The sequence below is a fragment of the Urocitellus parryii genome, chromosome 12, assembly GCF_045843805.1.
Source record: "Urocitellus parryii isolate mUroPar1 chromosome 12, mUroPar1.hap1, whole genome shotgun sequence".
In the NCBI taxonomy this organism is placed as follows: domain Eukaryota; kingdom Metazoa; phylum Chordata; class Mammalia; order Rodentia; family Sciuridae; genus Urocitellus; species Urocitellus parryii.
The window spans coordinates 64,964,570-64,992,299 of NC_135542.1; the positions used below are offsets into that span (position 1 = coordinate 64,964,570).

The following is a 27,730-nucleotide window of genomic DNA, read 5'->3' on the forward strand; positions in this document are numbered from 1 at the left end:
TCCCCGAGGGTATCTCTTCTTAATTGCTGTCACTGAGTTTTATTCATTTAACATGTTCCTCCAGGCTGTTTGTTATATACATATGAAATTGTATACTGTGTTCCATAGTGCGGTCGTCATGGGACTTATTTATTTATCACTTACATGTTTTACCATATGGAAAGTTTTATCTTTCTCTTTTTAAATTTTTTTAAATGTGATTCTAGGGGTTGAACCCAGGACTTGGTACGCAAGCATTCCACCACAGAATGGTTCCAACCCTCTTCCCTCATTTCCTGGGAGTGGGATGTGGGTCTTTATGGATTTTTTTTTTCCTTACTGCTGAAGTTTGTCTTTAATTTGTTGATTTTTTCCGTTCGGATTTTGTTAGAATTCTAATTTGGTTGGGATATATTGATTGCTTTTATAATATCAAGCATTATATGGATCTGTTTCTGAGTTTGTGTTCTGATCCATTTGTCTCTCTGTGCTCTTGTGCCTCTCTGCTTAATTACAGAGAATTGGTAATATGTGGTAGGGCCTGAGAATAGTCCCAGTCCTAGCTCTTATCTTTCAGTGTTTTCTTACCTTTTGCTACATTCTTATTTTTCCTAATGAACTTTTATCATAGCTTGGCAAATACCTGAAAAGACCCCTCTTCCTATTAAGTTCTCTAGAGAGAATAGACATTTTGATGGCGTTTAAGTGTCTTAACCAGAGATGACTTTTCCGTTTTTCAAGGCTACTTTTAAATATTATGGGAGTGAGGGTCCCCCCACCCCCATAAAGTTTTAGTCATATACGTTTTATTACATTTTTAAGTTTATAACTTGTTAGTTATTTATACATTCATAAAGAACATCACATTTGTAGATTTTATAGAAAAATACATCCCATGCCTCCCACCTTTTTCTTTGTAGTTCCTGGGAATTGAATGCAGGGCCACCACTTCTTATTTTTTATTTTGAAACAGTGTCTTGCTAGGTTGCTTAGGTTACCCTTTTGTGATCCTCCTGCCTCACCCTCCTCAACTGCTGGGATTAGAGGAATGCTCCACTGTACCTGACCCAATTTTTTATAAAATCATAAATGAAGAAGTTATTTTGGATTCTTATTGCAACCTCAAGCATTAAGCTTATCCAGAATTTTTCTGTTCACTTGTAATCAGGTGACCAACTAGATACAATGTTTAAAGAACCCCTCCTCCCTTTTCTTCCTAATGAATATATTTTAGAGGGGGAGGGAGTAGGGACACTAATAGATATTCGAACAATTAAACCACACTTGAAAAGCACAGACATTGCCATCACTGAAACAACTATGTATAGCCAGGATCTGATTGCAGAGAAATTAAATAGTAGAAAATATAATATTCATAAGTAGATAGTTAGGATTTAGCTTTAATACATGCATACTAACCTTTTGATACTCTTGTGGGCACATTTTTGTTGGTTTAGTTTTTTTTTTTTAAACTGTGCTGAGGATTGAACCCAGGGCCTCACCTATGCTAGGCAAGAGCTCTTCCACTGAGCTACACCCCCAACCTCCCGAGTGGGTACATTTTGACCAGTGGCCAGATTCTCATTTGCATTGGCATGAAATGTAGAACTAGAATTAATATCCTGGGTAGGTGGCAGGAGCAGTACCATGCCAGAATATGTTTCAGGCTTGCTTTCTTGGAGAACATATCTTGATGGATTCTAAAAGATTGTTGCGTCATTTTCTTGCTAGTGAATAAAAGTGTTTTTGTGGCTTTGGAATTTTAAAATTCACCTATGGCTACCTACCACCTAACAAACTCTGGAGGTCTAGAGTGATGAGAATGTAATTTGCAAATGAAGGAAAAGTTTTTTTTTTTTTTTCAGATTTTAAATCTTACATTAAGTTTAAATAAGCCACTTACACATTTTCCATAGAAAAAGATATCATATGTGGGAAATTTGGAATTTTTATTTAAAAGTGTTGGAATATTAGAATTTTAAGAAAAAATTTATTTTACATGTTAATTAAAAATTTTTAAAATATTATAATAACATTAAATGATTAAACTAGAATTTATTCTGGGTTAACAAATTTGGGTAAAACTTGGCTGATGTGTTTTAATTGGATAAACTTGGGAAATGATTCAACTCCTGTAACTTCCTCTTTATGGAGTGTATCAAAGCACTGTGGCTGGTGAGTAAAGGAAATAATTCTCATGGAGTTAAAGTTAGCACAGGGCTCAAACACTCTGTAGCTGTTACTGGTACTTCTTTCCTGTCCAACTCTGTCTATTGCTGTTACTTAAACACTTGTCAGTGATTGGGAATTTCAGGCGCTATCTCTCTTTGAGTTATAGAATTAATTAGTGCATCTTTTACTACAATAATGCATGTTTCTAAAACTAGAATGAGCTCATCTGTAGTCAAAAAATAGGAAAATGGCAGTAGACAAAGTAGAAATTATATTAGTACATGGAAGGCTTTCTCCAGTCAGGGAAAAATATTCATTCTCACAGTTGAGAATTTATGGAGGAAAAAGAAGAAGAAAAGGTATTTGGTTATGGTACCTTACACCTTTAATCCCAGCTACTTGGGAGATGGGGCAGGAGAATTACAAGGGTTTTTTGTTGTTGTTATTGTTGTTAGACACAATACCTTTATTTATTTATTTTATGGACACAAGATCTTTATTTTATTTATTCATTTTTATGTTGTGCTGATTGAACCCAGTGCCTCACATGTGCTAGGCAAGCACTGTACCACTGAGCCAAAATTCCAGCCTGAGGAGAATCACACAAGTTTAAGGCAAGCCTCAGCAATTTTGTGAGAGCCTGCCTCAAAAATAAAGTTAAAAAAAAGTGTTGGGGATGTACCTCAGCGGTAGAGCTCTTGCCAACCATGTGTAAGGTTCTGGATTCCATCCCCAGTACCACAGAAGATAAAAAGGAAGAGATTCTATAGAAGTGCCTTCCTCTAGTGCAAACACCAGCCAATTTAGTGGCCTCAAAATCTGTGGCATTTTCTACTATGTTAAAACCATATTGGGATGCTTTGAGTTATGGATGAAGAAGCTATGAAAACATTTCTCTGGTGTTTGAAAAGGAGGGGTTGACCCTGCATCTTGGATTCTGTTTTTAATTTCACTGACCCTGTACATATGGGCCTACATATACTCAGTGGAGAAAGCATGAGTTCATGGTTTTTATTTCAAGACACGTTATCGCCAAGTTGCTGATGCTGGCCTTGAACTTGTGATCTTCCTGCCTCAGCATCCTGAGTTGCTGGGATTGCAGGTGTGTGCCACCATGCCCAAAGTATTTCTGCACTTTAATCAACACTTTTTTTGGAAGGGGCCAGTGGGACTTGAACCCAGGGCCTGGGCAAGCTTTCAGCCACAGAGCTTCACCACTAGCCCAACTTCGTTCTGATTACTATTGCTGTATTTTATAACACCATTCAGTTTGGTTAATCCTTTCCCTTCTTATTTTAATAAAAAAAGTATTTGATTTGTAGAAATCATTAAAATTATTTTATATACTCCTGAAACTAAATTTTTATACATTTAATCTAGTGAGATACTTTTGTAAAATGATAGTGTATATTTTTATTTTCATAAAAATGTCATTTTTGAAACATTTTCTTTGTTTGAAATGTCACCAAGTTTTTTATGTTTTTTTTTATGTCTTTCTAGTAACTCACTATTCATTATTTCATATCTTTATACTTTGGCTTGAACTTTTAGAACAATATTTAACAAAAATGGTAACAAATGGCATCCTTATCTTATGTATTTCTGAATTAAATATAACATAAGAGCATAGTGCTGAGTTAACTGGTACAAAGAAAATGAGCTGTAGTTTGAACAAAGATCGTTTCCTGTTGTTGAGGAAAGGGCCTCTTAAATGAAAATGTGATGCAGCCTTAGTTCTTCTGAGTATGTGAACACCATTAGGTGCTCTTAAGGGAAGCACTCTGTCTCTTCTAGAAATTTTAAAATATAGTTGGAGGTATAACACAAACATTTAAAATCATCTCTCTATCTACATTTCTTCAAAATTATATGAAGCAAAAATAGGAAGTTACATACAGTGATGTAGTTAATTGTCAGGTACATTTGTAGGAGTTCAGTGTTTGGCCTCAATTATAATAAATGCAGGAGGGAAGTGGGACTATTACAGTGGCTAAGAATGCACATGACCAAAGCATGAAATTCATCACTGTTATAGACCATTCGGATATTGCTGCTAGGTTAGATGAAATTTAGTAATACAAATTATAGGTTCATTCAAGAGCTTTTCCCAGTGAAAAAATAGTCAAACTGTTATATGAATATAGTTATTTGGTGAATCAAAAATGAAGCTTTCATTTTATCCACATTGTTTGATATAGAGCATTTCTTTATTTAGTTTTTTGCTTTTTTTTTTTTTTTTTTTTAGTTGTAGATGGACACAACATCTTTATTTTATTTTTATGTAGTGCTTCCCACATAAGAGGGGAGCACTCTATCACTGAGCCACAACCCCAGCCCTTGTTGCTGTTTTTTGTTCTCTGGCATTGTGTATATGTTTGGTGTTAATCTGAGTGCATCCAGGAGTGTATTTTTATTGCTTGCAATTCATTTTAGAATTCTTATAATAAATTCTGATATAAACTGTATAGATTCATGGATGTAGTTGAAATTTATCAATTTAACTAACTCAAATTTCAGTAGTAAATATCAGTCTTATCCTTACATTTTGCAGGATATAATAGAAGGGGCTGAATACTGAATAGTACCACTTCAGCTCATTCCTGTATTTCATTTTTGCCATAATAATTCTTTTTTTTTTTAAAGATACAGGGAAGTTTATTGTTCTCCATTCTCAAGTTTCATATTTTGCAGTTTTTTTGTTTTTAACTGATCTTTAAAAGTGAACCTGTATTGTAGATTAAAAGAAGGGTAGGAAGAGAAATAGGCAAAAGAAAAAAAGGGAAAATGTTGGTTTTTGTAAACAAAAGCTGTGAAAAATGAAAACTTCAAATTTTTTTTTAGACCTCTGTGGCTAAGCACTTGCTCTGCTCTGCTCTGCTCCTACTTTGTGCTGGGAGTGGCACATCCTGACAGCAGTGGGCTGATTCGAGACTGCAGGTTGAGTGGCACCTTGTCTGTCCTCTCCTGTTCCATTGATACCCACTTGCTCCTGTGCTAGGAGTCAGTCATCAGGGACTCTTCGGTTTCATGGTATGATGTCACTGAGTATAAGGCATGATGCCTGATTACACATGGCAGTGATCAAAATTAAACAAAGCCAAACTCAGTCTCTGTCAGCAAAGAGCTCTTACTTAATCCAGTAGAATTCATAGTCATAAAGAAAAATTCCAATTGACTCTTGTGGTTTTTCTTCTCTTTTCTTCTTCTTCTTCTTCTTCTTCTTCTTCTTCTTCTTCTTCTTCTTCTTCTTCTTCTTCTCTCTCTCTCTCTCTCTCTCTCTCTATATATATATATATATATATATATATTGAACTCAGGGACATTTTATCCCTGGAGCTACATCTGCAGTACTTCTTATTTTGAGACAGGGTCTTGCTAACTTGCTGGGGCTGCCCTTGAACTTGCTCCCCTCCCTGCCTCAGCCTCCCAAATCACTAGGATTACAGGCGTGCCCCATCACCTTTGGCCTATTTCCTTTTACCGTCTTTTGTTCTGCATCAAGTCCTGCCCAATGGTTGTATCTCCCTGTAATATGTTAACGCATCTTGTACCATAATGAGTCCTTGGCCTTCACCTCCTATTTGTGTTCCTTCTTTCTGCCAATGCCAGCACTATCCTTACAGCCCATAAGACTTGAAATCTAACCTCTACCTCCATGTGTCACTGGCATCCTGAATCTTCTCTTTGCTCTCTCTTGCTATTCTAGCACCATGTTTCAGCTCCTCATTAACTGCAGGTGGAACTCAAAGGATTGGATAACATCTTTTTTACCTCATCAGTTATCTGTGCAGAGTAAATCATGTACCATTGCTAACTAGGACAGTTGAAGTTTGGTTCTGGTTTTGTCCTTCCCTTACTCAAAAAACAAAGGCTTAGCCAGGTGCAGTGGTACATGCCTGTAATTCCAGTGACTAAGAAGGCTGAGACAGGAGCATCTTAAATTTGAGACCAGCTTGGGAAATAAGAGACCCTCTCTGGAAATAAAGTAAAATGTGTTAGGGATATAGCTCAGTGGTAGAGCACTTGCCTAGCATGTGTGAGCCTCTGGGTTCAATCACCAGTCTCCCTTCACCCCCAACCCCTGCCATGTACCTGTATAGGCAATAGCTTCCCATTACCTCCAAATAAAATCTGTTCAGAAAATCTGTGTAGAATCTCCAGTAATGTGTTCATAACCCCCCTTCTCTTGACTATCTTTTCTCATTCCCCTTAATGTTCTCCAGGCAAAAAAAGCTATTTTTCTATCACATTTTAATACCCCATGACTTTGTTCCCGTTCTCATAGTTTTTTAAAGTCCTCTTCCTCTGCCAGGGTTTCATAACCTTTCAGTTCTTAGCAGAAATGCCGCTCCCTTCATGACATTGTTTCCTAGCTAGTCTGACATGATTTCTCTAGTCTTTGGATTCTTTAAGCCATATTAATATGTCTCTTATGACATCTGTTTCTTTTATTTGTATCAAAGGCATTTATGCACATGTTTTATCATAGTTGAAGTATCTTATGGCAGGGATGATTTCTCTTTCATCTTTATATTCCTTAGCATGGGACTCAGTGCCTCACACTTACAGGTGCTCAGGAAATGCATGCTACTGCTGATACCAGATGGTTGGTTTGGTTTTATTATCCTCATTGTTCACTTTATCAGGTTTTGTTCATCTGCTGTCTGAACGAATGTATTAAAACTGTGAACATTTACCTTACATTGGAGCATTTCTAGTGCTGTTGTGAGCGTAGTTACCAGTCACGTGTGTCAGTGTGCTTTGTGAGTAACCCAGACTCTTTCCTTTGTTCTTGGGCAGGAGAATCAGATGAGAGAGAACAGTCAAAATTGGAAATGAAAGTTTGGGATCCAAATAGCCCACTTACAGACCGACAGATTGACCAGTTCTTAGTAGTAGCTCGGTAAGTATGACATCTTTGAGTAAAGAAACTTATTTTTATTTTATTTTATTTTTTTAAAGAGAGAGGAGAGAGAGAGAAAATTTTTTAATATCTAATTTTTCACTTTTCGGTGGACACAACATCTTTATTTTATTTTATGTGGTGCTGAGGATTGAACCCAGCGCCCCGCGCATGCCAGGCGAGTGCGTTACCACTTTAGCCACATCCCTAGCCCCAAGAAATTTCATTTTATAAAAGAAGTTATAGATATGTGTATTTTTTTCTATGTGCTTACTTTTCCCCATTAGTTGTATTAATCTTTTTCTAGTTATGTAAGGAAGCTTTATGTGTGTCACACTGCCTCCTGAGTAATATGATTTACTATCATTTATTTCAGTTTAAAAATAGATTTATTAATTTTCATTGCTTAAGAGAACAGAAACGTATAAAGAAGAAATTCATCACCTGAAATCCCATACCTTTAATGAAAGCAATGATTTCTTTTGCTCTGAACATGGCTTTACTCTAGAATGGATTGTTCCGGTTCCGTTAAGATGTGCAACATGTACTTTGCATCCATGCATGAGTAAGGTGTGCTGCTAAGCACAGGGCTTTGCTTTGAGAGCTTTCAGTCTTGCCAACTTTCTTCTTACCCTTCCTCTTTTCTTGAAAAAATGAATGGAACAGAATTTTATTTTTATTTTTTCAGTTATTGAAGTAAATGATGCTCATGGGGAAAATTGCCACAAAGCAAAAAGTAAATGAGATTTTCAAAGCATCATAATGGTGGCTAAATTGGAGAAAAAAAAACCCAAAAACTAAAAGTACATCAGCAAGCAATAGATGAATGAATTGAAGTATACTCATAGAATGGAATACTATTTTGCAACAATTAAAATGAGTGAATTAGAGCTCTACATAGTAGCTAAGAGATAAATCTCAAAAGTAATGTCTAATGAAGGTACATGCAGTATGATCATTTATTAATACATGCATACAGTGTGGTCATTTATTAAAAGTTGTAGAATGTGCAAAACAGTGCTTCAGTTAATTAATGGGATGTATATTATACATAGATGGGCATAAATATACATATTTGGTTTGGGAGTATATTGAGTGCTCTAATCAAGCTTATAATATTTATTTCCTTAAAACATGAATCAGACATCGTAAAATATTAGAATTAGTTAGATCTAGACAGTGGGGTTAAAGGTCTTCATTATTCTATTCTTGATTTTTTGTGTGTGTGTTTTCATAATACAACGGAGAAAATAGACTTAGCACATCCTTAGCCAGAGTTGTTCTTAGAGATATTGGTTGTAGAAGGGCACACTGTACTACTGGCTGGCATTCAGAATCCACTGCCCACAAGCCTGGCCACTGAATGATTGGATTAAAACACTTGTATATTGTTTGGGAGGAGCCAGTGTGTGGAGTAGAGAAAACTGAAGTTCAAAGAATAGAAATGATATCAATAGTGGAACCCCTTTTATAGAGGCTCCAGAAAGTTATCTAAATTGTTTAGGAGACATTGCAGGTGACAAATTTGACTTGCATTATTGTCCCCCCACCCCTTTTTCTGATCACCAAAGGCTACATGTTTTTTTCCCTTGAATCAGAATGAGGGTTGCTAAGGAGTTTACAAAATTTCTTTAATATTTGTTTTATAATACCTAATGTTGGTGATTGATAAAGTAGAGTTGGGGTAAGGAAATCAAAAGAATGCCCCATAGCAAGGAAAATAAATTCATATAGCTCCACCTGTCAATGTGGACAATTGTACAAACAGCATTTTAAGCAAAAGAAGCCAGACATTTACATAAAGTAACAAGTATCAGTACTGGGTGATCCTGTGTGAGCAAAGCTACATACCCAAACTTTTTTATTTGACAAGTTGCTTAACCTGGTCTTGAACTTGTGATCCTCCTACTTCAGGCTCCCATCACCTTCTATTTCTTGACCTGGATACTGGTGAACTGCATATGTTCGCTTTGTGATAACTAAATAGTTGTATATTGTGGTAGTTTTTCACATATGTTCTAGTTTAATTGTTTTTTTAAGGCCTCCTCAGTTACCATGTTTAAACTACAAGCAATAAGTAATGAATATCCTCTTCTTTTAAAAAAAAACATTTTTGGTTATATATGGACACAATATTTTATTTATTTTTTATGTGGTGCTGAGGATCAAACCCAGTGCCTCACACGTGCAAGGCAAGCGCTCTACTGCTGTGCTACAACGCCAGCCCCGAATATCCTGTTCTTTTCGTGCTGCACCTTTTGAGATTAAGGTTCCTCACCTATAGGAAGGCCTTCTCATCAGTGAATACCAGTGCGGTGGAAATTCGTTGTTCTTAATGGGATTCAGTAGAAATCTATTATATATACAAGAAATACTTTAGTTAATTATAGCTAAAGGAAAAAAATGTTACTGGGATTTCACAATTTGGGCAAAAAAGTGGTCAGAACTCTGCAGGTAATTACATTTCTTGAACAAATATGAACACAAAATGGTTTACTGCATAGTATTTTCTAATAGTTCTTCTCTTTCCTTCTTCATGCCCATATTGGCTCTGCTCAGCTTGAATCGGCTATGCTCTGCTCTTCTCATTTCTTTTCTTTTCCCTCTCCCTTACTTTGTTTTTTCCAGGGACATTTTACCACTGAGCTACACCCCCAGTCCTTTTTAATTTTTTATTTTGACACAAGATCTTGCTTAGTTGCTGAGGCTGGCCTTGAGCTTGCAGTTCTTCTGCCTCAGATTACTGAGTTGCTGGGATTATAGGCAGGTGCCACTAAGCCCAGCAATTTTTTTCTTGATTTTATAATTTTTTAAATGTTGGAATATTTGCAATTATATAATGAAGTGTCTTGTGTCTGGGTTCCAAGTCCAAACACAAAATTTATTTTTATTTCAGATATGCCTTATATATGATGGTGAAGGTAATTTTATGCAATATTTTAAATAATTTTGTGCATGGAACAAAGTGTCGTGACATAGGATTTTCTACTTGGATTATGTTAGCTCTCAAAGTTTTGGGTTTTGGAACATTTTGGAACATTTTTGGAACATTCAACCTGTATTAAATCATTTTTTTTTCTTCTTTCTATGGTCCTGGGGATTTAACCCAGTGCCTTGTTGCATGCAAGGCAAGCACTCTAGCAACTGAACTATATCCCCAGCCCCCTGTATTAAATTTTACAGAAGAAAATACTCAGTGGCATGCTCCAGTATTTCCAATTACTTGGGAGGCTGAAGTAGGAGGATCACTTGAGCCCAGGAGTTCAAGACCAGAAAAACAAACAACAATAACAACAAAAGAGAAACAAATAAAACCATTTCCTGGGATAATTGATTCTTAAACATCCAACAATGTGTTTTGCCTTTCTTTTAGAATTTTTCATTCATCATGCATTGTGGTTTTATCTATCCATCTATCTATCTATCTATCTATTATTTGCCCAATTTACTTCACCTAGGAGAGGCTCCCTTTCTCCTGACTTAAGAGGAGAATTGCTAATAGGTACTAAATAGTTATAAGTACAAAATTTTATATTTATAGTGAACCATAACACAATGTGTTTTTTAAAATATAAAAAATAATAAAGGCTTTACTCTTTCCTGTTTGTGGTTGGTTTATTCAGGGCTGTTGGGACATTTGCTAGAGCCCTGGACTGTAGCAGTTCTGTGAGGCAGCCTAGCTTGCACATGAGCGCCGCTGCAGCTTCCCGAGACATCACGTTGGTAAGATGCACTTTGAAATTTTGGGGTTATCCTTTTGTTACCTTTTTTTTTTTCTTTTTTAATATGGTGCTGAGGATTGAACCCAGGGCCTTGTGCATATGAGGCAAGTACTCTACCAACTGAGCTGTATCTCCAGCCTTTGTTATATGTTTGATTTTGAAAACGTTACAGACTTGAGTGCTTTCTGGTTCTTAGCAGTTCCTACTACTTGGTTGACTTGGGCTGGTCTGGGCTGGGTTACTACCTGGGTTATCTCTCTTTTTTTGGTGAACTGAAACAAATAAGGAAGACTAATCTACAGAGTTGGTAGGAAATGATAAAAAAGATATTTTGGTGAACATAATTCACCATTCTGACATAACTGTTTTACTGTTATGCTTGTTTTCTGTGTTCCATCTGTATACTTATATAGTTGTAGATCACACATGATTTTTTTAAAAATATTTATTTTTTAGTTGTAGCTGGACAAAATACCTTTATTTTATTTATTTATTTTTATATGGTGCTGAGGATGGAACCAGAGCCTCCTATGTGCTAGGCGAGCACAACCCCTGTCTGATCACACATAATTTTTTATATACAAGTGATTACCTCTTGAATCTGTTATTATAGGACTTATTCTCTTGTCATGCACCATCAATGTTTAAAGTATCAATATTTAAAATTTTTGTTTGTGTTTTATTTTATTCCACTATGGTTTTGTCTTCTGAGTCTGTTTACTGTTTCCACTTGGGGGTCAATTGAAATTTCCCTTATTCAGCTGAATTGTACAACTAATGCCATCGATGTATGAGCTTTGGGCCGGGCACTTGTTTCTTTTTCTTCACCCTCTAAGCCCTGGAGGTTTTCCATCAGTTGAAGTTATCTTATAACATTTTATGAGAGTCCTAGTGGTTTCTCCCTGTATAGTTAAGATTACGGTTTGGTGAGATTAAGCTAGTTGAATAGAGTTCATTGTGTATGACAAAAGTTTCAATTTTGTGATGGAATGGAATACAATGATAGATGATGATGATATCATCATCATCATCATCATCATTATCTTGGTACTGGGGATTGAACCCAGGAACACTTTACCACTGAGCTACATCCCCAGCCCTTCTAAGTTTTTAAATACAAAATAGGTCTGGGCACGTGGCTCAGTGCTTGAGTGCCCCCGAGTTCAGTCCCCGTACCAAAAAAAAGAAAAGGAAACAAGACCTCACTAAATTACTGAAGCTGGTCTTGAATCTGTGATCCTCCTGCCTCATCTTTCTGAGTTGCTGGCATTACAGGCATGCATCATTGCACCTGATGTTTTTATTACTACCTGATTGTATACCAGTTTGAGATTCTTCCCACACAATATTATTGTGATAATGAAAAACTCAATCTGGAGTACCTATCAAATTTATTCCTCATACTTTCTGTGTATTTTTGTACAATTAGAGATTATGATGTAAGCATTAGTAGTCAATAATGATCATGGAACCATTTTTAAAAAATCCTTTTGCAAAGACTAAAATTTTGCTTATAGGTGAAAGTTTTCTCCATTCATATATTAATATTTTATGTACAATTTATGTACAAGTTTTGAAATGGGTTTATGTTTTGGTTTTCTAGGATTTAGAGGTTATTTTGTTATAGACTTAAGAGGGCAAATGTCATGTCTATGTGAATCTTCAAGGAGCAGGTACTTTTATGAACCAGGACTGTACTACATTGAATCTACTCACCACCTATATGTTTTTTCCCTATTCAGAATTATTTTCCCCAGTTTTAAAATTAATGTATGCTTATTATGAAAAATTGAGAAATAGTACAGCAGCAGCTACAAAAATCTTTGTTCTCATTACCAGGGTGGAACACTCTTACCATTTTATTATGCTTCCTCTCAGCCTCTTTTTCTGCATTATAAATAATAATAATAGCAAATTACAGTATAGAGGATACTGTAATAAAACTCCACGTAATGCCACTTCAAGCAAATGTTAATATTTTAGTTCTTATAAATTTTTCAACAATGTAGGTAATGTTGAATCCCTCAGTCTCTTTTTGAATCCTAATTGTCTTTCTCCATCTGTACTTCCTACCTCTGTCACCCCTGCCTCCTGTCATTAAGTAGCTTCTGTAATAAATCTATGTATACAGTCTGTGTTTTTTTGTAGTTCTGTGTATTTCTATCTCCAAAGACATTATTTTTAAATTTACTGTTTAATATTCTGTCCTTTGCCTCTTTCTGAGATCTATCTATGTTAATACACATATACCTATCTCATTCATTTTAGCTGCTTTGTAAATTTGTATTTTTAATATAATACCGTACCACATTATTATTTTTATTTAACTAGTTTTTGCAATACATGGGATTGAACCCTAGGGGTGCTCTACCACTGAGCTGTGTCCTCAGCCACCTTATGTTTTAGTTTGACAGGGTCTAACTTACCTTATTTTTTAGTTTGACAGGGTCTAACTCAAACTTGCCTCTTGACTCAGCCTCCTGAGTTGCTGGGATTATACACATGTACCACCATGTCTGGCATATTTTTATTTTTAAGAGACAGGCTTAGGCTGGCCCTGAACTTCTGGGTTTAAATGATCTTCCTGCCTCAGTCTCCAGAGTAGCTGGGAGTATAGTTATACACTGTCATACATAGACCACATTAGTTATATATCCTGTTATTACTGAGCATCAGGAGTGCTTTATAAATATTTTTATTTTGCTCTTATTAATTTGGGGGGGGGGTTGAACACAGGGGTGCTTAACCACCAAGCTGCATCCCCAGCCCTATTTTGTATTTTATTTAGAGACAGGGTGTCACTGAGTTGCTTAGCACCTCACGGTTGCTGAGGCTAGCATTAAACTTAGCTTCCTCCTGCCTCAGCCACCTGAGTTGCTGGGATTACAGGCATGTGCTACCGTGACCGGCTGCTATTATTCATAACGCTGTGTTGAAAATTCCAACATATCCCTGTGTGAGCATGTGTTTAAGTATTCTAGACTATAACTAAATGGAATGCTGATTCTGTTCACTGAACTACAACCCCACATCTTTTTAAATTTTATATTTGAGACAGGCTGTCATGAAGTTGCTGAGGCTGGCCTTAAACTTATGATTCTCCTGCCTCATTTTTCCAAGTAGCTGGGATTAAAGGCATGAACCACCACACCCAAATACCTCCAACCCCCTCCAAATTCTCAACTGTGAAAATAGTTTTTCTCTGAATGCTGGAGAAAGCCTCCCATGTACTAACAATTTCTTTGTCAACTGCCATTTTCCTATTTTCTGTGTACAGACGAGCTAATTCTAGTTTTAAAAACATTCATTTATTGTAGTAAAAAATGCACTAATTAGTTCTGTAACTCTTGAAAGGAGATACCTCCTGAAATTCCCAATTACTGATAAGTGTTACTTAATTAACAGCAATAGACAGGAGAGAACTAACAGTAACCACCATAGGGTAGTGTTCATATAAAATTTGACGACACGTAGCCACATTATATCATGGTAGAGTTTTATCATTCAGCAGATCATCTTGAGTTACTTGTGGGAATTACTAAGTGATCTGCAGTCTCTCTTTTTTTCTTTTTCTGTACTGGGAGTCAAACCTAGTACCTTATATATGCTAATTGTGAGCTCTGTCAGTGAGGTGTACCCCAGCCCTGTGCTCTGCATTCTTTATCCATTTCCTTATATGATTGTCAGCACTTGATGTTCTCAGATTTTTAATGTTTACTAACCTGATGCTTCCTCGTTTTATTTTAGTCTCTTGATTATTTCATGGGATTTAGCATATTGGCTCTTTTAGGTTTTTCTTCTTTGTGTTTTAGATTCATAGCCTTTGTCCATTGTTTTCTTTTTAAAATTATTCTTTCTGTTGTCATTTTTTTTTTTAAACCTTTAAACAGCAGAAATTTATGGACTCAGGATTCTGGAGCTCAAAAGTCTAAATTCAGGGCATCATTAGGGCCATGCTCACTCTGAAGCCTATAGGGAATAACCTTTCTTGCCTCCCCCGGCTTCTGATAGGTCACTGGCAGCCTTCATCTACCTCAGCCTGTAACTGCATAATCCTGTCCCTGCTTCAGTGGTTACATGGTGTTGGTCCTGTGTCCTGTTAAGGTTCTGAATACACTTAGGTCTGCATCTGGTCTTCTTTTTTTTTTTTTTTTTAGTTGGAGATCAACACAATATCTTTATTTATTATTTATTTATTTTATGTGGTGCTGAGGATCGAACCCAGTGCCTCACGCATGCGAGGCGAGCGCTCTACTGCTGAACTACAACCCCAGCCCCAGCCCCTGGACTTCTTGTCTTTTGTTATATTGATATGTTTGCCTGTGACCATACTATAGTTATGTTTCGATAACCGATAAAACAAGAATAGTGTGGAATTTGTTTTTACACATAGTTGAATTCATCTAAAACCATAGAATTTTGTGTCCCCCCCCCATCCCTAGCCTCCCATGTTTCTGCTAACCACATAACGTAAATTTTTTTTTTCTTAAAGTGGGGGGCATGGGATGAGGTTGGGGATTGAATTGAGGGTCTTACATATTCTAAGCATGCACTCTGCCATTGAGCTATGGCCTCAGCTATCACACTTTTTGTTATTTTAACAACTGAGAATTTTTTATCTAATGTTGCCTTGTATAGATTCCCTGTTATATATGTAACCAGTCTCTTGTAGTTTAACACTATTGTTATACTATAATGCTTCTCAGATTAAAACTGGGCATGCGGCCCCTGCTACAGTCTGGCACATTTCTTCTACCCAGTTTGAGGAGCAAGAATGAACAAACCTGTTCTTGAGATTCTCCAGGGCTCTTGTGGCAGCTGACCTTTGGGAGGATTTGCCCTGAGGGGGCCTGTGTGAGGGCTCTTTGGTGTGCAGCTGCAGTGACTCTCTGCTTCCCACTGCTGGAGAATGTGTAGGATGGCAAATAGATTTCTTTGGGAATTAGCTGAATTTTCAAGACCCAGTATTTGTTTCTGCCAATGAATGCTGTACACACACACACACACACACACACACACACACACAAACACACACAAACACTCAATTTCTTTGAGCTGTGGTCTTGCTATGTTGTCCAGGTTGGTATTGAACTCCTAGAGTCAAGCAGTCATTCTCCTTCAGCCTCTCAAGTAGCTGGGACTACAGGTATGTGGCACTGCGTCTGGTTGAAAGCTATTCTTCAGTGATTTGAAGAGGATACTATGGATTTGCCTTAGTTATAGTTTGAGTGTCATTTTGTGTGTTTTTTGTTATACTTGTCTAGTGTGTTCCTTCCTATTCTCCAGTGTTTTCATCTTTTCTGTCTTTGGTATTTAGTAATTTAGAGGTAACTTTGTATAACATACATTATCTTAAATAATAATAATTGCTATTATTATTTTAAGCAGAAGTAAGCTGAGAGGTTCAGAAAATTTTGTCTTTTTTTTTTTTTTTTGAGGGGGGACAACTGGGGATTGAACCCAGGGCTTTGTCTATTCGAAGCAAGCCTTTGCCACCGAGCTACATCCTTGCTGCAAAGGGGCAGAGGCCATGAGAATTGTGTTATGTCCTTTTTGTTGTGGTAATATCACAGTGTGCTTACACAAACTAAGGTGTCACTAGGCAACATAATCTATGGGATCACTCTTCTGTATGCAGACTTTGTTGATCAAAACTGAATTGAGTTCATACAGGTACAGCCTGTGTGCCCCGTTAGGTGGTTTTGGCTAGAAAAGGTCTGTAGCCTTGTGTCTTGAAGAACAAATATTCTGAATATTTTCAGTGAGCTGCTTTCAGGGAATAGCCTCCATACTGGAGAAGTACAGGGACTGGCATTTCTCTTTTGCCTGGAATCTGAGGGTGAAATCATTTTTGGGATAGAATCAAAGAAAAAAGGTTTGGAGGTTGTTTGGAACCTTAGAAATATACGATAGAGTATTTTACAGATGAGGAGTCCAAGGCGCAAGACAGGCAAAAAAAAAAAATTTTTTTTAAGATAGACATAACATCTTTATTTGTTTTATTTATTTTTTATGTGGTGCTGAGGATCGAACCCAGTACATCAAAAGTACGAGGCAAGCGCTCTACCGCTGAGCTATAACCCCAGCCCCAAGACAGGCAAAATTTTTAAGAACTCACTTAGTTAGGGGATACCGGGGATTGAAACTCGGGGGCACTCAACCACTGAGGCACATCCCCAGCCCTATTTTGTGTTTTATTTAGAGACAAGAACTCACTGAGTTGCTTAGTGCCTTACTGTTGCTGCGGCTGGCTTTGAACTTGTGATCCTTCTGCATCAGCCACCCGAACTGCTGGGATTACAAGCATGCACCACTGTGCCCTGCAAAAACTCACTTTTAATTAGTATCAGAAGTTAGAACTATAAACCTAGCTTTCCTAATGACAGGTCCCGTACTGAGAAAGGTCAGGCTTTGTTGATCTGGTAGCGTGCAAATCACATCCTGGAACATCTCTAATTCTTATATTGTATTTGATCTTTTAAAAATATAATTGATTTTGCTGTTACCTACCTTATGTCTTTTTAATGACTTCTCATTGTTTTTGTGATAAAAATTCAGATCATTATTATAGTCAAGTAAGTCTAGAGGGTTTTGCCTGGTGTCTCCAGCCTCTCTGCTCCCACACTGTGTCCTCTGAACTTGGCTGAGCAGTCTTACTCCTTCCTTCATGGTCTGTATCCTGTCGTAGGACCTTTGCATGTTCAGTTTCTTTGCCTGTTCTCATAGCCCCATCTAGTCAACTCTTATTATTACTTTTTTTTTTTTTTGTAAATTGTGACTGTCCATCAATCTAGGGCAGGTCACTTTGTGCTCACATAGAGAACTAATAAGAGCTCTGAACTCATATGAAATTCAAAACACTTTGAAAGTTCAAATCATTTTAGATACTTGGTCTGAATCACCAGAGCTTTATATACATAGACTGAAGACTATGGATTGTAAAAAAATTTAAGCAAAGGATGCACTTTCAAAAAAAATTGTGGTAAACTATCTTTTTAACCATTTTTAGTATAGTTTCTTGGCATTAAGTAGATTCACATTGTTGTGTAGTCACCACCAACATGCATCTCTAAACTTCATCCATTAAACTTCAACTTTGCGCTCCCCTTCCCCAATCCCACATTGGCACCCAGTCCTGGCAATTGTCATTCTACTTCCCAATGAATTCAACTACTCTTGTACCTCATGTAAATGGAACCATGTAATATTTGTCCCTTAGTCACTGGATTCTTTTACTTACTGTGTCTTCAGGTCTCTTCTGTGTTGTACATATGTTAGAATTTCCTTCTTGCCTTTTTAATGCTAACTAATGATCCATTGTATGTATTTGTCATATTCTATTCATCCATCAGGGGACACTTGAGTTGCCTCTTCGGCTGTTGTTTATAATGATACTATGGACAACAATATGCAAATGGGTACAATTTTTATTCCATGGTTTTCTCCCCTTGGATCTATAGCTCAGGATTCATGTAGCTATATACAAGTTATGCAACCTACCTATGTCTGAGTTTCCTCATCTATAGTGGTAATAATAATAAAACTCACTTATTTTGCTTTAGGAGGGTTATTGATGGGCACGAAGAGGGTACACAGATACGCTCTATACATTGGTGATACACATGTATCAGGATTTAATGGAACTGCAGTGATTTTTCCAGAGTAGGGGCAGTGTGTACATGGCTTGGGGCTGTTTTCCCTGGGCTTCTGTGTTTTCTCACAGGCAGAGAGCTCTCTACCATTGGCTGCCCTGGCTTACTGGAAACAGGTTGATTTATTCAGCAGTTTTTACATCTTCATTTAATATAATGTTCACAAGCATTGGTTTCTCTTGGCTCTTGAGGCCCCACTCTGGGAGAGAAAGCAGGCAGTGCCCCAGAATCCCCAGCAAGACCTCTAGCACCAGCTTTCCAGCCTCTGCACAAGTCTGCCTCTGAGCTCCCATGTGGTATCAGCTTGGGGATCAAATTGCTTAATACTCATGAAGCATTTAGAGTAACATCTGGTGCAGTGTTAGTAAATATTAGTTGCTATTGTTGAGAAGACACTGACGACAATGAAATACTTGTCCTTTTTCCACTTCATGTGTGTTGAGTCTCTCTCACTTTGATTTTACAGTTTTATTGATTGTCTGAAAGCAATTTTTTCTTGGGGGGGGCGGCAGTACCAGAGATTGAAGTCCAGGGTACTACTGAGCCACATCCCCAGCCCTATTTTGTATTTTGTTTAGAGACAGGGTCTCACTGAGTTGCTTTGTGCCTCATTTTTGCTGACGCTGGCTTTGAAATCGCAATCCTCTTGTTGCCTCAGCCTCCTGAGCCGTTGGGATTACAGGCATGCGCCACCATGCCAGGCCCTGAAAGTAGTTTTATCATGCCATACTTACTGTTATTATCAGAGATTCTCAAGTTTGAACATGGTCATTAGGTTATTGCTTTTTAATGTAATTGTTACAAAGAAGTCACGGTAAGATTTAAAGTGATTGAACAAAGGATGTTTTCATTACAAAGGTAATATTTCTCTCAAAGCAAGTCATACTTTTTATAATACATTTTTTCCATACAGAATAACTTATAAAAAACAAAGTATTTTCGTAAGGGATCACTGACTTAACAAGCATTTTATTCTTTAGATATCAGTGCTTTGTGGAGATGCTATTAATCATGTACTTCATTCCCTTTATTTGTAATCCTGTTCAAAGCACACATTTCATTTAGGGCCTTGGCGTACTGGGAATTTGAGGATGGTTGAAAAGCCACAGCAGAATATATAAATCTCTTGATTAACATTTTAAATATCAACTTAAATTAGAAATCTAGCCTTAAATGAACATAAAATAGGTAAAACAAGAATTCCTATAACTTTAAAAAACTTATTCTGTTAATTTATAATGATTATTATTCATGTTTCCAAACTACAAAATTAGAATTAGTATTCATGGATGACCACTTCAGTAAGAAATGTGAAACATGAAATTATTCTTGCTGATAGACACATCTTAAAGGCAATAATGTTCTGAATTAGGTGCGCTTCTTTTCATCTGGTTACCCCTCACGGGTGAGCATGGAAGCCCTGCATTTTTCCATCTTTTTCCTAAATTTAAGTGTAAACAAATATCTTTTGGAGTGTTAATGCTGGCTTTTACTTTGCTTTTTCTCCCATCAATGAAACCTCAGAAAGTCACTGTAGATTTGAGTTGGGGAAAATATAATAAAAATTGCTCTACCAACTATGTCTAAGGTTATTGGTAAAAAAAAAAAAATTGGATTTATAAATGTGAGTTAATGACAGCTTGTGATTTTAATTTCTTAAAATTTACCTTTGTATTCTGAAGTAATAAATAAATAACACAAAGATTTGCTGGTTCCCTTTAGCTAGATTCCCCAGTTAGTTTTTACCATATTTGCCTTGTTATCCTTTCCTTCTATTGTCCAGAGACAAAAAAGTCAAAATTATAATGAGTATAAAGCTCTTGCTGGCTTTTATTTACACTACTAGAATCAGACAGCACCTTCTATAAAATAGAATGAGTGTTTTAGTAAGCTGAGCAGAGGAGAGTTGCTTTACAGAAAAGGGGTGAAGAAAGAAAGCCAGAACAGGCTCTAAGAAGCAGATTGGTAGCCAGGTGCTCGCCTGTAATTCCAGTGGCTCGGGAGGCTGAGGCAGTAGGATCTCAAGTTCAAAGCCAGCCTCAGCTAAAGCGAGGTGCTAAGCAGCTCAGTGAGACGCTGTCTCTAAATAAAATACACAATAGGACTGGGGATGTGGCTCAGTGGTTGAATGTCCCTGAGTTCAATCCCGAGTACCAAAGAAAAGAAAAAAAGAAGCAGCAGCAGCAGCAGATTGGTCATTTTATTTCAAAGTCATGCTCTTTATAGGGGTGAAAAAGAGGGGACTGCCTTAATGTGCTGGCTCAGGTAAATGGGTTTCTTCTGATTGGTTGCTGTGAACTTTTCATTTATTTTGATTAAGAGGCACTTAGCAGAAGTGACTCCATTCTGGTTTGGTCTGATTTTTGGCAGGAGTCTAAACCTCTCATAAACTTTAACACTGTATTATTATTATATTTTTTTCTGAGTAGTTTTTATTAACATAGTTGTCACAGAAGAAATTATCATTGTTATAATAGTATTATCTAATTTTGAGGCTTTATTCAGGTTAGGTAGTTATCCCAATAATATCCTTTAGAGCAAATGAAAAAGAAATTTTTTTCTAGCCCAAGGTCTCCTTGCAGATAACTTAGGATGTTTACTTGTCATCTCTGTAGTCTCCAGTCTTTTTTTTTAATAGTTTAAAAAAAATTGTTCTTATGATAGCAGAATGCATTTTGATTCATTATACACAAAAGGTGCACAACTTTTCATCTCTCTAGTTGTACACAATGTAGAGTTGCACCAAGTGTGCAGTCATACATGTACCTAAGGTAAAGACATTCATCTCATTCCTCCATCTTTCCTTCTCCCTTAGTCTCCAGTTTCGAAGAGTTCCTCTGTCTTTTGTGACCATGGCATTTTATGCATGTCATTTCCTTTCTTCCTTCCTTCCTTCCTTCCTTCCTTCCTTCCTTCCTTCCTTCCTTCCTTCCTTCCTTCCTTCCTTCCCCTCTCTCTCTCTCTCTCTCTCTCTCTCTCTCTCTCTCTCTCTCATAGTTTTGCCAGAGGTTTCTTTTTTCATTAGTTGTTTAAAAGAATGAGATTTTATTTTTCTTTATTGTATGTTTCCTATTTAACTTATTTTTGCTCTTTATTGTTTCTTTTCATCTACTTTTAGGTATACTGCAGAGCTCTTTTTCAGTTTTTTTTTTTTTTGGTAGTTGTAGATGGACAGAATGCCTTTATTTTATTTGTTTATTTTTATGTGGTGCTAAGGATTGAACCCAGTGCCTCACATATGCCTCGCAAGTGCTCTGCCACTGAGCTACAGCCACAGCACTTCAATTTCTTATTACCATTTTTAAGCCAATTAATTTTCATTTGTCTTCTTTTCCATTATAAACATTTAAGATTGTAAATATTCCTTTAACTCATGTATGTTGAACTGTGAGTTAATTTTCAAGGAAATGAGGTCATAAAGTTTTGTGGGGGTTGAGCTGGGGATCTAGCCCAGGGCCTCACCTTGATACTCAGTCACTGATCTGTACCCCAACTTAGGATCAAAAGATTATGCTGTTTGCCTTGGGAGTGGTTTGTGGTCCCAATCCTTCTAATGTATTGCAGTTTCTTTTAGGATGTGCAATATGATTCTCCCAATATTTTGCTCCTTTTGAAGCAAAAATTGAAAGGGAATGCATGCTTTTTATATATAATTTTTTTGCCTTGATCATAATGTGAGATTTACTCATAAGAGTTTCTATTCACCTTCTGCTTGAAAAATCTTTATGTTCAGTAATTTTTAGATAGACATGATTTGGGAGTTTTTTGTTTTTTTGCTGTGGAGAGACTGACACCTGGGCCTCATCATGCTAGGCAAGTGCTTCACCACTGAGCTATATCCCCCTGTTCCCTTGGTACAATGTTTTGAATGTTGTAATTTGTACTAGAATTATAGCTTTATTTTTATTTTTTTGTTTTTGAGACAGAGTCTCACTTTGTTGCCTAGACTGTCCTCAAACTCCAGAGCTCAGTCTCCTGCCTCAGCCTCCTGAGTGGCTGCAACTGTAGGTGGTGGTACTATACCCAGCTTGTGCTGAAGTTATCAATTTAAAGTTTCACTAAAATTGTTTCTGAGCAAATCAATAATTAGTATTGAATTCACACACACACACACACACACATATACACACATACATACATATCAGCTATTAGTTTAATAATGCTACATATAACAGGTTGGCTTCCCTGGGGAACAGAGTCTAATGATGATCTTCATTCAAAAAAATTATTAGCAAGTTCCTTTGGGATCAACACCTGTGGAAGAGAAAGGATGGAGCAGGATTGTATAGCGGGGGAAGATGCTTCGATGTTGTCTGAATGACAGACTCAGCTGGACTGAGACTCATGGGGTGTGCTGGGAATTGTCTCTCCTCAGAGCCCTTCAACCTCTGCATCATTTAAGTCCAGACTCTTCCATGAAGTAACCTTGGGCAGTGATGAATCAACCTGAAATTGAGACAGTTCCATAGGAGACCAAGCATTAATTTCATCCACACACATCAGCAGATTGTCTAGGATTCTATTGAACAGAATGGGCTGATGTAGGTGCCAAGCTCCAAGTTGGGTCCATATCTGTCCCATGTATTTCTCATCCTGTGCGGACAAAAGCCAGTAGCACAAGAAGGCAAGGCCAAATGCACAAATCCATGTCAAGGCTCTGTTATATCATGTATCTTAACATCCTACTGGCTGAGCAAGTCACATGGCCAAGCCCATGGAGGGTGGAGTGGAAGAATAGACTCTTATGGCGGTCCAGGGAGGGGGTGACTATTTTCTGAACAACAATCCAATTTACCATAGTGTGATTCTGCTTAATGAACAAAAGATGAGAATTGTGCTGCCAAATTTCCTTGTCAGTCTCTCTCCTAAAATACTTCTATTTGTCATCTCCATCTGTTATGAATGAGATGAAATGTGACAACACCTTCTCTGCTTTTTGGCAGAGAGAACAGCTTGTGCTGGGTTATGATTTTTAAAATTTAGATTTGAATGGATCTTGCAATGTGTATATGTATCTTGATTGAAAAAAATGGTATCATTGCAGAATATCTGGAGGGAAGACTTTTAGGATTTTTCAAATGCTTAGTTTAAAAATTTTTTTATTATTTAAATTGAGGCAATTCTATAGGAGATCCATAAATAATAGTATGTTTAGATGGTCCCACGCTTTGTTGCATAGCTTATAAATTTTTATATATGTGATACATTAATGTATCTAGCACCAAAATAAATCTACCAGTATGCCAAAGTTTTCCTTCATGCCCCTCCCCAATCAGTATCCTAACTTTGCTCACCATCTATTACTCCTTATCTCAAATTTACCTGATTCTTCAACTTATCTTTGTGATGAACCTTAAGTCATTGGTTATATGTTAGACTACATGTCCTTTCATCATCTCTTTCCTTCATTTAGCTTTGTTTCCTGTACTGGATGTCATCTCTTCTGTTGTAGATACTATATTCATGTTTTATATAAAGCTTTTAAGAGTAGAGTTAGGCTGTATAAAAGTCCATTCAAAAGAAAATTCTGCGTGTATTGAAAAGATGGGGTTGATAGGGACTTCTAGTGATAAATGTAATCATTAGTTTCAACAGAATTGTCCCCTAGGAGTTCCACTATGCACAAGCCTGGTGGAATATTTACTTTCTACCCATACTGACAGGTATTGTACTCTCGTCTGGGCTGTGGTTTAAATATGGGCTTTGGAGGTTTCAGTGGTTGGTGTAATATCAGCTGAGACAAACATTTAATTCTGTGACTTTTGGTTTCTGAGCACCTGTTAATTATAAAAATTACTTTTTATCTCTTGAAGAATTTTAGCATCACAGTTAATTTGTATTATTATTGACTTTATTCTTTTTTTTTTAAAGAGAGAGTGAGAGAGGAGAGAGAGAGAGAGAGAGAGAGAGAGAGAGAGAGAGAGAATTTTTAATATTTATTTATTTTTTTAGTTCTCGGCGGACACAACATCTTTGTTTGTATGTGGTGCTGAGGATCGAACCCGGGCATGCCAGGCGAGCGCGCTACCGCTTGAGCCACATCCCCAGCCCTAATTATTGACTTTAATACTATTTAATCTTTTCATTTTGTTTCCAGTTGTAAATTTTGGAAATTATAAGTAAACATTTATGGGAATATATTGCTAAATGAAGGAATCTCTAAATGCTGTTGGTCTTTTCATTTTTATAGGTCAGCTACTCAGAAACAATAATTAGCTTCAGAGATGATATAAAAGTGTACAAATAGGGACTGGGGTTGTGGCTCACTGGTAGAGTGCTTGCCTAGCAAGTGTGAGGCACTTGGTTCAATCCTCAGCACCACATAAAAATAAACAAACAAAATAAAGATGTTGTGTCCACCTACAACTAAAAACATAAAAATAAAAAAGTGTACAAATATATATACTATAGCTAAGCCGTCTATTTAGTGAGGTTAGCTAGAAAATCAGAATTTAATTGATTCTGAAATTTGCAGAGCACAAACAAAGGAATCAAGGTCATTTCTAATATTTTTCCATTCCTGTGCTGCTAAAGGGTGAGAAAGGTCCACTTGGAACTTTTTATTTTATGGTTGTGACATCTACAACAACAACAAAAATTACACATGATTGGTGTCTTTAGCTGTGATTACAACTGGGACATTTAATGAAATCTCTTCTTGGCTTTCGTTTTGTGGGATTCAGATATTTGAGTTTACTTTATGCTCTTGTACCAGTAGGGGACTCAACACAATCCCCTACAATATATTTAGAAATCACTTAAAATAGGGGCTGGGGTTACTTAAAAAGTAAAATTTGAGAGGCTTATTATTATGTAGAAGTGAAACCATCCCTATTTGAAACTATCCCCAGTCAGATTTTGATAAATAGCAGAGCATTTGTACATGTTACATGAAAGAATCTCTTTTTCTGTAGTAGAAAGCCCACGGAAGGTTTTTCAAAATCTGAAGTTATGGAACTGAGTTTATTCATTGCATTAATTGGAGAGAAATGCTTTTTAAAGTAAACTAGACAAGGTACTTTTGCAGAAAGCTGCTTGTATGTCCTAATATAATGTTTCTCCTTTCAAATCACTCTTTCTTGAAATATATACACCAGCCTAGCTATTCTAAGCAGGCCTGGTCATCTGTTCATGGTCTTTCAAAATCTTAAGCAATTCACCGTCTGTATTAGTCAGCATTTCATCCCTGCCCCCAGCATACCCGAGGTAGTTAACTGAAAGGAGGAAAGATTAATTTTGTTTGGCTCCTGGTTTTAAGAGGTTTGAGCCCATGGTCCGCTGACTCCAGTGTTCTTAGGCCTGTAGTGAGGCAGAACCTCATCGGGGAAGGCTGTGAAGGAGCAAAGCTGTTCACTTCGTGGCAGGTCGAAGCCAAAAGAGGGAGGGAACACAGAATCAGGGACAGAATATAAAATTAAACTGCATGCCCCCAGTGACTTACTTCCTCCAAGTAAACCCGCTTCCTAAGGGCCACGTAACCTCCCAGTAGTGCCACAAACTGGCATCCAGAACTCGTAGAGCTTGGGTTTTGAGAGGGCATTTCAGACCCAAACCATAGCACTGTACTATCATGGGTTTGTAGTTTTGTTCTGTCTGTTTAACATGAATATGTAATTTTGATTTGTCTTAACCATTATGCTTATTCCACTGTTTTCTTTCCATCTCTTGTTCTTAGTACATTATTCTCTTAATCCAACCTGAGAATGTTTTTTCTTACTCTCTGATGTATAGTCCTTTTTACCCTGGTCAAGAAATGCTATACCAACCTTACACAATATGACTGAAATGATTTTAGCATTTTGAACCAAAAAGGTGAGGAAATTTTCTGGGTTCCCAATTTAATACCTTGAACATCCTGGATCTTCATGGTTAGGTTGCTATAACAAATGGACATGTTTTTGAAAATACACATCTTAAAAAGGTGAGTCAACATTTATTTCATGCAACAAATGATATTTTGAATAATTATTCAGTAATCTGCTTTTTTATTGTTTAATATTGTTATTAAAAATAGTTATTGCCTTGGTATATTATTAATTAAGCATTATCATGCATTTTAGTGTTTCTATTCCTAGATAATCTAGGAAATGTGCATATCTTATTGACATTTCCTGTTTGTTTTCTTTCTTTCCTCAAGTTTCATGCTATGGATACGTTGTATAGACACAGCTATGACTTGAGCAGTGCAATTAGTGTCTTAGTACCACTTGGAGGACCTGTTTTATGCAGAGATGAAATGGAAGAATGGTCGGCCTCTGAAGCTAGCTTATTTGAAGAGGCACTAGAAAAATATGGCAAGGACTTCAATGACATACGTCAAGACTTTGTAAGTAGAAAATTGTGAATAAAATAAAATGTCAGAATGGGAATATTTTGTGTTTTAGAAATTTGGTATTAATTTAGCAGCCTTTGACATGATCAAGTTTTTGTTGGTGTTGGGGATTGAACCCTGGGCTTTAAGCATGCTAAGCATGTGATCTACCACTGAGCTATACGCTCAATCTCTACATAGTGATTTTTATTTGCTCAAAATAGAACTAAAGCTAGTTTAGTGAGAAATTTGCAGAGTGAATTGTTCTGGGCAGTAATTGTGAGTAAGATCCAGTGGCAGGAGTTCCTGAGTTCTTGGTGTAACCTTGGTGGCATGAATTTACCTCCAATAACTCTTGGAGTTCCAGGTTAAAATATGGACAGTTCTGGCTATTTGTAGTAAACATTTCTGATCTCTGTGTTTAGACTTACTGCTCTTCTTTAATTCTTCTGTATTTTTCTAGTTGTCTTGATAATTGTTGATCCTGAGTTTTATATAGACTTTTAACATAGAAGTGACCTCCACCAAGCAGAGTAGCAGAATTTGCCTTATGGTTTTCAATCTTTGACTCTTCTTAATGATATACAGGATCCTATTTGAATTTTTTATTGTTTTAAAAAAACTTGTTCCTGTGTGTGTGTGTGTATGTGTGGTGGGGGGAGTGCTGGGTATTGAACCCAGGGCCTTGTGCATATTAGGCGAGCACTGTACCAACTGAACTATATCCCAAGCCCCCAAAACTTGTTCTTTTAATAAGCCCCCTCCCCTTTTTTTTGGTACTGCGGGTTTAACCCCGGGGGTACTCTACTACTGTGCTACATCCCCAGCCCTTTTTATTTCTAATTTTTAGACAGAGTATCCGTGAGTTACCAAGGCTGGCCTTGAGCTTGTCTTCCTCTTGCCTTAGTCTCCTGAGTTGCTGGGATTACAGGCATGTACCACCATGGCTGACCTTTTCATTTTTTGGCTTTTTTGAGATGCAGTTGAAAAA

General features: G+C 36.9%; 1 protein-coding gene across 2 annotated transcripts in view; it reads left to right on the forward strand.

Moving 5' to 3' along the window:
* The window catches only part of Mta3 (metastasis associated 1 family member 3), a 137,615-nt gene that overhangs the window by 65,131 nt on the left and 44,754 nt on the right, over positions 1-27,730 (forward strand). For both annotated transcript variants that reach the window (XM_026410994.2, XM_026410995.2), the window contains exons 7-9: positions 6,952-7,054; positions 10,678-10,777; positions 26,566-26,754. In XM_026410994.2, coding sequence (XP_026266779.1) covers positions 6,952-7,054; positions 10,678-10,777; positions 26,566-26,754 — 392 coding nt within the window. The remainder of the gene's footprint in view (positions 1-6,951; positions 7,055-10,677; positions 10,778-26,565; positions 26,755-27,730) is intronic.